The following is a 15,155-nucleotide window of genomic DNA, read 5'->3' as shown; positions in this document are numbered from 1 at the left end:
ATTATATATATCGGTGTACTTTGTATTGTTGTAACTTGGTAATCTCGTTTCATTGTTTTAATACCTAAACGTGAGGTTTAAAGTTTTACCGTTGCACTTTATCGTTGCATGAGACTTTTCGGTCAAGTTGCAGACAAAACAAAACAAGGCATAAAATTTACGATTAACATACAGCGGTTATGTGCACAATCTTCACACGACATTCAATGAGTGTTATCAACATGTAGGTACATAAAAGTATACTCGTACTGGTATTTCAATATGCAAACATCGTACCTATTAAAAATTCTACTAATTTAGTTTTACCAAAGATAGATATAACTCCGTAATAGATGGATACAGTCTAAGGAAAAAACGTGCCTCGAAAATCACGAAAATTTGATTCTCGATCAGATGGCGCCACTAGTTTTGGCCTACACTCGTATAGAGAGCGTTGACTGTTTCGTTTGTTATTTATAATTTTAACGCATACCAGTGAAAGAACATGGGTCAAAATCATATAAAAATAATTAATGCAAATAAAAAAATCATTTACCCATATTTAAATACATTTTATCGTATTTTTATAAATATTTATTTTTAGTTTTAAAGTGTGTCGACAGATGGCAGTGAATTTACTGGGGTTACAAAATTTACTATGACAGTACCGCTCTAGTATAAGTTACTCTATGGTTTTACGAAAATCGCTGCTATTTAAGTATTTACTTACCGTAAAATCAGGTAACTTTAGTCCACAACTTACAACTGTGGTCCAAATTCAAGTACTAGTAAAATATGTGAGTAGTTTTCAAATTATGTTGAGTATATAATACAGAAAGAGTATTAGTGTATTTAAGCTCCAAAATAAATGTAACGAGTACAAATCAAGGCTCGTTAAGAATCAACATTAAAAACTGGACTATAGTTGTACTTAAGGGCTATAGTTACCTAATTTTACGGGACTAAATATCTGTATGTCGTAGAAAATACATAAAGTATAGTTATTAAATTTAAAATTTAAGTGTATTTGTCAACAAATAAATAATTTTACAAAAAACAGTTATTTTCTAACCTTCCCATAATAATTTGCCCTTGAAAATATTCCATGGTGGTCATTTCATTTAAATAAACCTTGACTGGAACTGATTAGACAATCACCAAGTCTAATTACAGGCCAATGACAAATAATCATCAACTTCCTAGTTGTATTTAGAATGCCGCAAGTGATATTCGGCCGAATTCTTCGTAGGTAAGGTTAGGTGGGGTAAGACTATCACCGGGGCACAGAATAAGTAATAGTATTACCATACAGAACGGCCGCGCACCGCTCCGCCCCGACTCGAATTACCTCGCCCCGCGACAGAAATCTGGCGGACTTCTGGCGTGCTCTCAGTACTATTTTTAAGCAACTTACTCACACTATGACGCATGACGCGTGTACGGACGTGCCGTTCACACATAGAAACACGAGTGATTTTTGAAGTATAGCATGTCCGCCCTGTGACCGGGGTAAGACTATATCACTTGACTTATATCGTTCGGATTAAGGACCGTGATTACCTTTTGTATTGTTTTCGAGCTCCCGATATTTCGACGTATAAGCCTAGTGAAACTACGTGAAAAATTCAAAACTGTGAGACTATCATTTGTATGGAATCCTCATACTCTTAGTCTTGTCCCGAGCAAAATAAACTACCTAACTAACTAACTAACCCCACTTAACCTTATAGAAATAAAAATGGAAGTGTTTTTATACTTATTATGTATAAGTATATATAACCTATCTAATCAATCTATATTTTAATAATATCATTGAGATGTAGGTACAATATTTTTGGGTAATCATCAGAATGATATCTGAAGGTTATCGTTGGGTATCGTTGTAGTTATCGTGGGTCTCGCTCTCGCCAACTGAATGTCATCATAGATTCTGGTGTCAGTGTACTGTCGAATTGGCCGGACTTTATTGAACGAGCGTCAGTGAAGGTCTTCGTTTCAGCTTGGGCAAAAATGCTTTCGTATTTTCGGATGTTCTCGGCAGGCCGCAATTCTCAACCGATTCTCGTGAAATTTTGTGTGCAGGTTAGATGATTAAATATATATTTTTTGTAGAATTAGTTTTGTTATTTTTTTTTTTTTTTTCAAATTGGCGGAGTCATATATTTATTCAGTTTTAAGCTATGCTCGCGTCTACAACTCACAGAACCACTAGTTATTATTTTAAAGTTGGTCAAGCAAATGTTGTCTGTAGAAAAAGGCGCGAAATTCAAATTTTCTATGGGACGATAATCCTTTGTGCCTACATTTTTTAAATTTGCTGTCTTTTTCATTTGCTTGACCAACTATACTTATATATTTTTTGCAGTTTTTTTTCCTGACGGTTGTTACGCAATCTGTGGTAGGCTCAGAGGGCATGTTGGAAGCCGGCCGGCTGACATAAGGTCGTCGTCGTAGCAACGGACGCCAATCAATACAACTCCTTTTGGGCATCCGTTTCAAAGTGTCCATTGCACTAATTAGCCACGTCAAATTAATCCGAATATGGGCGATCAGCGAAAATAATTCGTGTATTTTTGAAAATTGGTATAGTGATACCTTGTGGTGTCCAGGTAAATATACTAAAAGTCCTCGAGGGTGGGGGGAGTGCTATACTAAAAATTTGAGTTATGATCAGCAACTACGAAAAAACGACGTTTTATTAAATCGATTTTTTTTTCTCTTTGTTAACTTAAACTGCCTGTAGCTCCTAAAATATTGATCGTAGAGCATAAATAAACATGACCTAATTTGTAGTAAATTTTATGTTAAAACTTTTGTGCGAAGTAATTATAATGCTATTCGTACAGATATTCGAGATATGAGCAAAGATATAAAAAAAGATAATTTCAACCACCCCTACATCCCCAACCCTCAAAGACTTTTAGTATTTTTATATGGACACCACAAGTTATAACTGTACCAATATTCAAAACTACACGAATTATTTTCGCAGATTTTTTTCATTTTCTTGAGCTACACGCTGCGTAAGGAAGGTAGTGTTAATGGAAGCTAGAATCGGTGAAACACAGACGTGGCGTACAAAAATTATAAGAAAATAGTAGTAGTAATCACTTTATTGTATAAAAACAGGTTCACATATGTATGAAACGAGGTACGGAGGCGAAGGTATCCCAACAGGGAACCTTTGAATTTCTTCGGAGATGTATGCAGGTTTCTCATGATGTTTTCCTTCACAGAAAAGCTAGTGGTAAATATCAAATGATATTCTGTACACAAGTTCCGAAAAACTCATTGGTACGAGCCAGGATTTGAACCCGCGACCTCCGGATTGAAAGTCGGACGTCATATACATTCGGCCACCACCGCTTTTAATTATATTAGGTGTAAAAAATTAAGGTTAGTACTTAACCAAATCACGCTTGATTGGAAAGCCAAAGCTTCTTCAGATTAGGCTAAACAAACAATTTCATATATGTAACGTAAATTAAAATAATGTAGGTACAAAAATAATAGGTAACTTCACCGCCCCGCCACAAAAATCATAGGCGGTATTGGAAAACTCATTCACTGGGAACGTTACGGTATTTTTTAATTGCGGTTTTTGTATTTTAAACAGACGCATAATATTCACTGATAACCGTTTTAATATTTAAGTTTACCTAACCCAATATTTACATAAACATAAAACATATTTATTTCTCTTTACAAATTCCGGTTTGTCGTTAGAATGACTGTTTTGAAGCTGAAGTCATAATTATCATCATCATTAACTTAAGAGTTATTCTCTTGTCGGTGGAGTATCTTCCAGCTTTCCCTATCCCGCGCCAGCTCTTTGACTTTTTCGATTTGATTATATAGGTATTCTTTAAAATGATAATTTTAATGTTAGATTTTTTTTAGGTCAGTGTAATTTTGAATTACGGTAGTATAATACGTATCTTAGGCTAGATAAGGTTAAGTAATTGTGGCACTTAATCGCAGTAATAAAAAAATAAGCGTATAAACATACCTGATTACATATTATCTTATCTTACAACACAAGTATGTTATGAATACAAATAGTTTCATCTATGGTATAGTTAGTATATGCTTCGTTTTCGGTTTATTCAGTTTAAAGGTCCCTTTTTATAGTTTTTCGTAAATAACTCGTAAACGGTGGCCCGTGGAACAAAATGTTCTGTTACATACATAATCTACATAAATTAATCTACATAAAGTCTACAAAATATATTTTATTTACCTTAGCCCACTTCCCATAAAATATCGAAACAAACAAATTGGCGTGTTTGTAATAAAAATCTTGATTATACTGAATTTGTAATATTGTGATCCAATATTAAACAATAAAATCATTGTGAAATTATTGTTCACCATACGTATATCCTATGGCCGGGCGAAAATGAATGACGTCAGAGGGGCTACCGCGAAAACCGAAATCACAAATTGCGGGGATCTTTCTCTTTTACTCCAATGAAGGCGTAATTAGAGTGATAGAGAAAAATACCCGCAATTTGTGAATGACGTCAGGTGACGTCAGTGGAAACTGGAAACGCGCAGTATAACCTCGATTACAGTCACGACAGCGGCATTGGCATCGCACTCCGTATGCTATAGAGGTTATAAACGCTCGCACTAGTCTTAAATATACTCTTATTATTTAATTATACTGTGTTATTAGATAATTATTACAAAAAAGTGTTAGTAATGGCCCCAGTGAACCTTATTGAATTGAATTCCGATGGTTTTAAGCAGTTTTTGGACTCGTTCGATCATGTGTTCTCGGATTGTGACGGTGAGTTGATATTTATTTACCAAACCATTTTAGACTGTGTTATAATAGTGTGAGGGTTCATACTCAAAATATACTGATAACGTATAGTTTGTTATTGATAAAGACTGACGGTGTAACTGTTTTAGCTATGAAACGGCTTTAAATAGAAGTGAATCATTGCAAACTTATGTTTTTAAATACAGCAGCTCAGTAATAGTTATGAGAATGAAAATGAAAAAGTATTTATTTATTGGTTTTTGCAAAAGTGTTGTTACAATATAGTTATATAAATTAACATAACATGAATCATTAATTAACAAGATAATTATGTAAAACTTTCACTGACCATAGATAATGAAACGTTGTGTAATACCGATAGCGACTGATAATATTTCCTGATATAGGTATATAATTCTTGTGATTTATCATGAATGTTTATTCTAAACTGTTTTTATTTATTTACTTAATCTTTATTGCACAAAAGAAAACACAATCGTACAAAGGCGGAATTAATGCTATGAGGCATTCTCTACCAGTCGACCTTTGGGCAAAGCAGAGAATTTGTAAGCGGTGCAACATTATGATTACATATTGCAAGTGATATACTTAAATAATGCAAAATACATGCATTTTTTTATTATTGATAAGATGAAAATATGTTACGTTAGCCGGAGTGTGCAGTGTGTACTCTCTCTTGCAATGAGTCCCATATAGACATTTCATCCTAAAAACAAACCTGATCGATGATGCTTTCGGGAAAGGAAGCTTATAAGAAAAAATTAAGTGGTAAAAATTGCAAATGGCAAAAATCGCGATCTGGAAAAAAACGATTTTTGGAAGAGAGAGTACACACCATATCCGGACCTAATGTGGAGTTCAATAGAAATGGCAAATAACATGTAAACAAATATGACAGATTTTGTTAGTATTTGACGTACATATAACCTAAACGTTTTACGATAAACAAATACCTAAATAATAAATAAATATTTTAGGACATTATTACACAAATTGACTAAGTCCCACGGTAAGCTCAATAAAGCTTGTGTTTATTTTCATTATTAATAATAAATCTAGTTTCGTTGACATTTGTTATTTTAAATACTAGAAATATAAAATTAGTTTATTATACCGTCATCAGAACCCCTAGTGTCAATTTCATTCAATAGCGTGACGAGCGTTCGCGTTTGCGTTATGTCTATTTTTGTATGTGATTTTGAACAGCGCGCCAAGCGGAACGTTTTAGAAACTCATAAGACACTAGGGGTACAGGTGACAACCAAAACTCACTAATTACTCACAAGTTTATAGCCCTTAACCCGTACTAATACCAAAACAAGGTCTTTTTGTTATTAGTTAGCCACCTGACGGTGACGACATATTCATGCAGACACATTAACAGTGTATAATGCCATACGATAAATAAATAATTAAGATCATTTTTGCATGAAGTCGATAACAAAGCAAATAAACTAATCTTCTCCCGTATGGGAAACGGTGAAATATATAATTAACAGAATATAGAATTAAAGGAGCCTCGGATAATGAAATAAAAATATCTTTTTCAATAACTTCAAACCAGCATACTTATAAACAGTAAAACAGTATAGTATATCTTAAATCTAAAAAGTACATTTCAACTCTTCTCGGGGCAGAGGCGTAGGGTTAGAGCCGGCGTAGCTTTATTTGACTTTCATAAGCACATTGTAATATGCCTACTTGAATAATAAACTATATTTATCTCTTTATCTTACAAAACATTTTATTATGGCTGCGAATGCTTGCGTCATGGCGTAATGCATCGCGCATTACGCCATGACGCAACTCCGCAGTATCAGGGAGTCGGCCGCGGAACCGCCGGAACTTGTCACCTTTCGGCCAAAACTCTTCCCTGGTAATGGTGGCTAGACTTTAATATATGTTACCTAAAGAATGCAAAGATTACACCAAATAATATAGATATTCTTAAAAAAAGAAATATTTAAACAATTACATTATTTCAAGCAAAATGCATAATTATGTTATTCCATCTAGCATATTTAAATCGTATCGTAACGTTCTTGTTTTGCTCGGCCGGCCTTTGTAATAACAGATGCGCTCAGTTTGTGATTTTTTGCATTCATTATGTTGTTTACGAATTGGATGTATACCTAAGTGTTGTATTGTACCTATATGCGGAATGGAGTATCGAGACAAACAATTCCGGTTTAACGATGCTTTTGGATCAAACATTATGTAATTGTGATTTATCTAATAAATAAAAAAAATAATAATAATAGGAATGCTCGCTACAAAAGAAGTAAAATTAATAATTCATATAGTGTCTGTCGTCTAACGAAAAGTGTACCCGTATGTAGCAAGTTAGTAAAGAGTGGTAGACGATTAACGATTAATACGAGTAATATACGCTTTTGCGGCGAGTATATAGTTCCTTTCCGAAGCTACATGACAAAACATTTAAATACGAACTGTATCGGCTGCGTAATAAGGTTGATTTTGCTTTACAGGTGTAATATGGGTATCACAAGAACCATTACCTGGAGTTGGCGACTTTTTCAGACTAATGAAAGAAAATGGAAAAACAGTACATTTTGTTTCCAATAATAGTATGCGATCAAAAGAAAACTATATAGCTATGTTCAATACAGCTGGAGTCCCAGGCGGCTTTGTAAGTACAATTTTACTATAGTTTTTTTTTTTTTACTATAGAGATATATTCTATGCAAGAAATGAGCGTTCCATACTATTTCCATAGTACTTCCTAGTTAAAAAAAAATGTAATAAGAAGTTATTGAATCAAACAAACAACGTAATTCAACCTAAAGACTAGACCTCTGCTTTTACAAATTTATACAATACTTTATAAATTTTGCTGTCCTATTTAACCCTTAACCAGGTAGTGATCTAATAGCTACCACATACCAAATGAATAAAGTAAAGGGTTCGATACGTCGGGATGTAGTATAAATTCAATATACGCGATATAATCCGTTTTCATAGTATTATTTCATGAGGTATTTATTTTTAGTAACGTTTACTTTTAGATCTTATTTTGCTGTTTACTAATGTAAACACAAATAAATGGCACTATTTTCTTATATACATTGTGGTTTGATTATTTCATCGATTATAAGTAAAGACGTGATTAACCCTTAAAACTACTCTACCTATATATGTCTAGCAGTGCAGTGGCTGTATATGTACCACATACCACCGTCAACGGGCAGTGGGCATATAAAAACCACAGGATTTTTTTTATTGAAATAATGATAATAAATAAAAAACCGGCCAAGTGAGAGTCGGACTCGCCCACCGAGGGTTCCGTGCTTTTTAGTATTTGTTGTTATAGCGGCAACAGAAATACATCACCTGTGAAAATTTCAACTGTCTAGCTATCACCGTTCATGAGATACAGCCTGGTGACAGACAGACGGACAGACGGCCAGACGGACAGCGGAGTCTTAGTAATAGGGTCCCGTTTTTACCCTTTTGGTACGGAACCCTAAAAAACAAGAAATTAGTTTTCTTTTAACGTTATTATCTACCGGAATCAGTAACCAAAAGTAAAAAATGCGTCAGGCCTGTTAAAAATGCAACAGTTGCATACGTCATGTTAAATAACTTATTAAGTAAGGAAACTCGTGTATGAAGTGAGCACACTAAGCTTATTTTTATTTCTCTGTGATGCGACGACTCTGATTTATGCCAGTGATATTTTTACAGGAAAAGCTGACAACTCCCTCAGTAGCCATGGTTGAATATCTCAAGTCAGTTAATTTTGACAAGCACGTGTTTTGTTTAACATGTCCGGAAACGAAAAGGATGCTTGAATCGTACGGATTCAAAACTAAATATGGAGTAAGTATTTATTATTTTTGTAATACAAAACTTTCTAAATAAATAAATAAATAAATTAATTTATTTATTTATCTATTTTTATTGAGGTATGTTAGGATCGTAGCAAGTGGAAATCCGTGGTCTCTGCCTACCCCTCTGGGAAATAGGCGTGATTACATGTATGTATGTGTTATTTATGTAAGTTTTTCGTTCTGCTACCCAACGCGTACTTGAAAAGCATCCCTACCTATAGTTGTGTATAATTTTTACTACACATTAATATGTATATGTTGTTTATTAACATTAATATGTTTAATATGTCTGTGTCTCACGGAAGTTTTGTTATTAAAATATTAAACATCAACTAAAATGAAACGTTTAGCATTAGAATATCACACTTCATTTAGAATAGAATAGAATAGAATAATATTTATTCAGGCAACACATCATTATTACATTACAAAGATACATTAACAACAACAAGAAAGAAAAAAACAAAGGTGAAAAATACAAAACTAACAGATAAGGATGTGTGTGGGTGGATTTACATCATTGTCCATATTTAGTTACTGAACTAAAGCAGTTACAGTTTGCATTCGAAGCAAAAACGTTACGGACAGATAACCCTTACAGACACCCAATAAACTTTACTGTCTAACGCCCACTTGCACCATCCCACTAACCTGGGGTTAAGTGGTTAAACCGTTAACAAAATGTCAAATTGTACTGGTAACTCCTGGTTTAACCGGTTAACCCCGGGTTAGTGGTGTGGTGCAAGTGGCGCTTATTGTTATAAGTTATAATGCTGGCCACACAGCTAGAAGCTTAACCCTTTTATACGATAATATAGGTTTGAACGGGCTACATATCTTCCTAACTTGACTACATAATAATATACAGGGTGGCCAAAAAATATGTGCATTCCCGTTGCCAGGGAGATTTTGGGATTATACTGAGCCACTTTTACTATAGGACCAACCCCGAAATCGCGAAAAATATTTGGCTGTTTCATACATTTTGGCTGGTCCATTTTCTATGTGAGGGTAAATTTTTTTTCGCGATTTCGTAGTTGGTCCCCTAGTAAAAGTTGCTCAGTATAATTCCAAAACCTCCCTGGTAACAGGAATGCACATATTTTTTGGCCACCCTGTATAATTGACTTAGGGTCGGTTGCATCAAACTGTTTGTCATCGTTAAAGAGTTCGCTAAATTGTATTGTATGGAAAGTTTCATAGTAAACCGCCGCGGCGCGCCGGGTGACGTTGATCAGTCTGTTAAGTGCGGTGCAACTGACACCTTAATATGGCGTGACATTTGACCTCTTAAACATTACCCTTAGCTTCACTGTCAACTCCTAACCAAACCTTATCAGCCAGATGTCGTCCACGATAACTTCGGCGACTTCGCCGAGTACCTTATCGATGACGCCGACATCGGGGCAGTAGCGTTTGACAGTGACTACAAAGTGAATCTGGCCAAGATGATCAAAGCCACAACGTATCTGACGAGGCCTGAAGTGCTCTTTATTAACGGGCCGACGGATAAACTTGTGCCGTTCAATGGACAAATGACAGCAGGTGTGTTGAAAATTTAGTTCGTGTCAACTGCAGCTGCATAACTTACTGTTGTGGCGTCGTTGTTAATGTTGATGGACGTCATAATCGCGGTCGCAATGCGGCAGCGGACGTCACTCATTTTATCCAGCAAACAGGCACAGTGACGGCATCAACGACGCCAGGCACCAGACCCCGTTATCAGTGGTGAAATTTTAATGCAATGCAAGGGTTGGCACACTCCTCCACCGTTCGGGTAAGATTCCGCATGCTATTGGGTAAAAGTACGCATGTGGGGTAATTGTTCGCATCAAGAAAATTCATTCATTCATTTCTAGTAATACTCTAAGTAAGTTAGAATAACTATTAATATCTTTAATCTTTAATTCTGTCAAAACTCAACTATGCTGATATTGTCATAGGTGGATGTCTGTTGTACCAAACAAAAAAGCTATTGCAGCGGGTGCAAAACGCTTGTGCGCGTTTTTGTTTCAATCCCACCTCGAACTCATGTAACTCCTTATTTAAATAATAGCGGGTTAATGAATATGCAATCGCGACGTTCGCTGCATTTTGCTTGCATGCTTTTTGGCATTATAAAAACCATGACGCCCCTCTACCTCTATGAAAAGTTAACTTTCTCACAACGCCATATTAGGGGAGCCATTCGTCTTCTTTGCCCTAGGCACAGCACCGCGGCATTTCGTGGCAGTTTTAAATACTCTGCCTCGAAGTGCTGGAACAATGTACCTCCGCCTGTGAGGAACTCATCATCAGTTGGTTCATTTAAATGTAATTTTAAAAAACACATTCTCAACTTACAAAAAAATATAAATATTGGGTATACTCCTGTGCCATCCCTGCTATAACGAACGTCTCCCATATAATTTAATATATAATTTATTTCACCTTTCGATTAATGACTGTTTAGGTACCGTAATCTGTTATTATAGTTTTTAATTGAATAATAATAATTATGCCTTATTAAATTTACTTGAAGCTTTGCACTGATATAAAATAAAATATAAAATATTATGTACTTTAGCGTGTAGTTGCGCTCTCTCGGAAGGGTTTCCACGGAAGACCAGCGTCGAGATCCGTAACTGGTATCTTGACATTAAGCTGAGTGGAGACCCTTTCAGTGACGCTTATTAATAATAAATTGTTCTGTTGTCTATGTAATACCTAAATTTAAGCGTTTTCTGAATAAATCTCTTCTATTCTATTCTAATACTTTATTAAAGATATTTAATAAAGATACTTATAAATATCTTAAATAAAGTATTCAATATTCTTAAAGTAGTACCGAGGGTCGGATATTTATCAGACAATTTCATTAATATTCGTTAAACTTTATTTTATTGACAATTCCATTGAAATTTTCTTGATGCGAACATTTTACCCCACATGCGTACTTTTACCCAATAGCTTACGGAATCTTACCCGCACGGTGGAGGAGTGGGTGCCAACCCTTGCATTTCATTAAAATTTCACCACTGACAACGGGGTATGATTACCACCCAGTATACAGACAGATATTTTTTTTTTACCTTTCAGGTGTGGCATTTGCCGCCGAAGCGGTGTCGGAATTAATAAAAAGGAAACCTAATATCGGACTGGGAAAGCCGTCACAGGACTTCGGAGTGTTCGCGATGAGACGGGCGTTTGTGACTGACCCTAGTAGAGTGTTGTTTATCGGAGACATGTAAGTATATTCAACATTAAGGTACCGTTCGGATTCAGACTGCACCAGTACTGCTGCAGCATTGCGGCGCGACATGGCTGTCGACTTCATTGTTTCCTTCAGCTTAGCAGCTTAATGTCGCTCCTAAACTGCAATGATGCTGCCAACTGCATTGCTTCAGGAAACGTCGAAAAGGTCATTTGGTGTAAAGGTCAAAGTAATTTGGTTTCAATGGCTTCCCAAACTTTTGTACTATAGACACGACCATGGGGATAATGCCCTCCAAGAAACGTCCCGTCCAAAGGTCCCATTTCGTAAACAATAATCAAAAATGCCGTCTAAAATATCAAAGGCAACAATAACCACTGTATCGTTATAGTAAAGTTCTGATTTAAAGGGTTGTAATGATAATGAAGACACAATGTTTTATACCTATTAAAGGAAAAATATAAACATTCACCGCTTCCGGCTAAACTCGAACTTGCGACCTTTTAGAACACCGGTCGCTATATTGAATTCATGCACAAGAAAATGTACCCATTCACTCACTCAACTTATCGACAATATCGACATTCCTTTATGTGTGTTTACTACCTGCACTAATGGTCTCCGCTCGCTCCGTGCAATACAATGGGAAACTGATAACGCGAGCTCAAGGGTTTTATTGCCCTAGTCGTCATTTTGGTTGAGGGCGAGTATACCAACTGAGCTACGGAGGCTGACCAGAAGCGTGCGAATCTTTGCATTCCTTACTTCATGCTTATACACCTTAACGGCACCGGAGTCTCAAGGAAAATGTGTGGTATCGCACGCAGCCGATTCTGCTTGATTTTTTCTTTAAATGAAGACACAATAGGGTTGTTTCCACATGTTGAATGTTTTAACTACAACTACTAGTTAAATAGATAAAAAATGAGCAATTTATCACAATAAATTGGAAACTTAAAAAAATATATGGGAATAATAATAATAGAAAAAAAACAGGAAGCTCCTCTACTCGTTTGCTTCCTATTACATAAAAAAACAAGAAGTTTCAAAAAAAAACTTCCAAATAGGAACAAAATATTGGTGCCATTCGATTCCTTACATTTTATTAAAAATATATTGTACGGCAACATACACGCAATATTTCACCGACAAAATCACAATTTTCTTGTTTTCCACGGCTTCTAATTTAAGCAATAGCGACGTTACATGCTGACGTCACGATGTAATGCCAATTTGTTAGAAGCTTTTCGTCAGTAAAGTGCGGGTGCCAGACTTTGACCATCATTTGTGACTTTTGTATTACAGTGCTTTAAGACAATGATACCATTAACAAAAAAATGTGGTTTCCCTATTTACAGGATCGAGCAAGACGTGGGCCTAGGGAAGAACACCGGCTTCAAAACATTGCTGGTTCTAACTCACCACACCGAAGAAGAAGTGATGGCGGAACCTGCCGCCCGTCAACCAGACTTTTATGCCCCGTCTTTAGGAAGTATAGTACATAAGTTTACAGAATAAGTGAGGCAGCGCGACTTTTTGGATTCTAATTATGGAAGCTAATTCTGATTTGGTATTTATTTATGATTTTAATTGTTTTGGTACCTCGATGATAGTCTTGGTGATTGGCGCGCATTTTTACGGCCGACTTTGGTTGCATTGTGCAGGATGATGAAAAACCGATAAGTGTCAATTATAGCATATATTTTACTATTTTAGGAATCATTAAAAAACGAATTTTCTCAAAAATTAGTATGTCAAATACGTATTCTCAGCCGATGCTATGTAAATCTCGTATCTCAGTACATCATGAGAAGTAGATACGATGTTTTGAGGAGTATTTTGGTTGTTGAATTTTGGTTGATAATAATTGACATTATGTTAATTTTTTTGTGATTATTACCGTTTATTTTATATAATCATTTAATTATGTAAATACAAGATATATACAGTGGTGCTACTAAACAAAATTAATAACTAGCTTAAATCTAAAATAGGCCCTTGAGTCTAATGCCTTAAGAGCATGATACAATTACCAAGGATGCTGGCGGCATTTCCTCGCTGTATCGCAATGCTGATACGTTGTGCGAGGAAGCCTCCAGCTCTTCGGTCACCAATATATGGCAATATATTGTCATCATATCAGGTATATATAATGCCTTTAATGCAATGTTTTTAATGTACTTACATTTTTTTGTGATGTGAAGAATGTGTTAACTTATGTTATGTATGTTAGCCGTGTCTTTTAGAATATTGCCCTATAATTATTGTAAAAGTTATTTATCACATTACATTTAAGTAAATAATTTATATTATGTTCAGTGTGGTTGAGTATTGTGCTGTTATTTCATTTTAAGGTAATACATTAAATTAATACAAAAAATTAAAATTCTTCATAATTTATTATAATTTTAATGACTGCGATCTGGGTCAAATTTTCTACCTGTAATTGAAATTTTTGTATTTAGTAAGTTTTGTTATGTGTGTCTTTCGTAACGCAGCGTACTACGTGGGCAACAACACGCGAACGCGAAGCGAAGCGATGCGGCGCGGGGTGAATCAATCCTTTGATACCTATAGAAGTGTCCGGGCGAACTCGTTGCGAACGCGAACGCCGTGGGCCCGCCGCGCCGCGCCTCGCCGCGTCGCTTCGAGTTCGCAACGAGATCGTCCACGTAGGAGAATAGGTAAGGCTTCTGTAGGTAAAGGATTTATTCAACCCGCGCCGCATCGCATCGCGTTCGCCTGTTGTTCGCCTACGTAGTACGCTGCGTAAGTGCGAAGACTTCCGTACATTGACCCGCCTGTTCCTATCCCTATCGCACGCGCATGATTATATTGCACAGTGGCATTGACCGCCCATCATCGGCATCTTCGTGTCCTTTATCAATATTTTAGGGTTCCGTACCCAATTTAGATGTTGAATAAATTCTCATAAAACTACTGAAAAATACACGCACCAGACCGGTTGACGGTTTTAGTGGCTAATTTTCAATGTTTATTAGATCAAACCAAGAAATCTCACAAAATTGAATAATCGACCGAATTAGACGACCGGTCTGGCCCAATAGTCGGTAGTGAGTGACCCTGCCTATGAAGCCGAAGGTCCCGGGTTCGTTGCTGCGCTGGTGGTAACAGCGTGCGACTTGCAATCCGGAGGTCGCGGGTTCAAACCCCGACTCGTACCAATGACTTATTCGGAACTTATTGTACGAAATATCATTTGATATTTACCAGTCGCTTTTCGGTGAAGGAAAACATCGTGAGGAAATCGGACTAATGCCAATAAGGCCTAGTTTACCCTTTGGGTTGGAAGGTCAGATGGCAGTCGCTTTCGTAAAAACTA

At 36.1% G+C, this 15,155-nt stretch overlaps 1 protein-coding gene across 1 annotated transcript; it reads left to right on the top strand.

Annotated features, from left to right (window-relative positions):
- The first annotated feature begins 4,567 nt into the window (after window positions 1-4,567).
- Window positions 4,568-14,171, top strand: LOC134744747 (uncharacterized). The gene is made up of 6 exons (XM_063678661.1): window positions 4,568-4,771; window positions 7,258-7,418; window positions 8,474-8,608; window positions 9,960-10,164; window positions 11,698-11,845; window positions 13,171-14,171. The coding sequence occupies exons 1-6, from the start codon at window positions 4,684-4,686 to the stop codon at window positions 13,328-13,330; spliced, it is 897 nt and encodes a 298-aa protein (XP_063534731.1). The 5' UTR covers window positions 4,568-4,683; the 3' UTR covers window positions 13,331-14,171.
- Window positions 14,172-15,155: the final 984 nt, after the last annotated feature.

This window comes from Cydia strobilella, chromosome 10 (assembly GCF_947568885.1).
Source record: "Cydia strobilella chromosome 10, ilCydStro3.1, whole genome shotgun sequence".
Taxonomy (NCBI): Eukaryota; Metazoa; Arthropoda; class Insecta; order Lepidoptera; family Tortricidae; genus Cydia; species Cydia strobilella.
Note: the sequence above shows the minus strand (reverse complement) of the source record. Positions and strands in the feature narration are given on the sequence as shown.

Coding starts and splice junctions, on each gene's coding strand:
- LOC134744747 (XM_063678661.1), top strand. CDS start 4,684: ATGGCCCCAGTGAACCTTATTGAATTGAATTCCGATGGTTTTAAGCAG. Junction 8,609..9,959: donor GATTCAAAACTAAATATGGA/GTAAGTATTTAT, acceptor AAACCTTATCAG/CCAGATGTCGTCCACGATAA. Junction 11,846..13,170: donor GTGTTGTTTATCGGAGACAT/GTAAGTATATTC, acceptor CCCTATTTACAG/GATCGAGCAAGACGTGGGCC.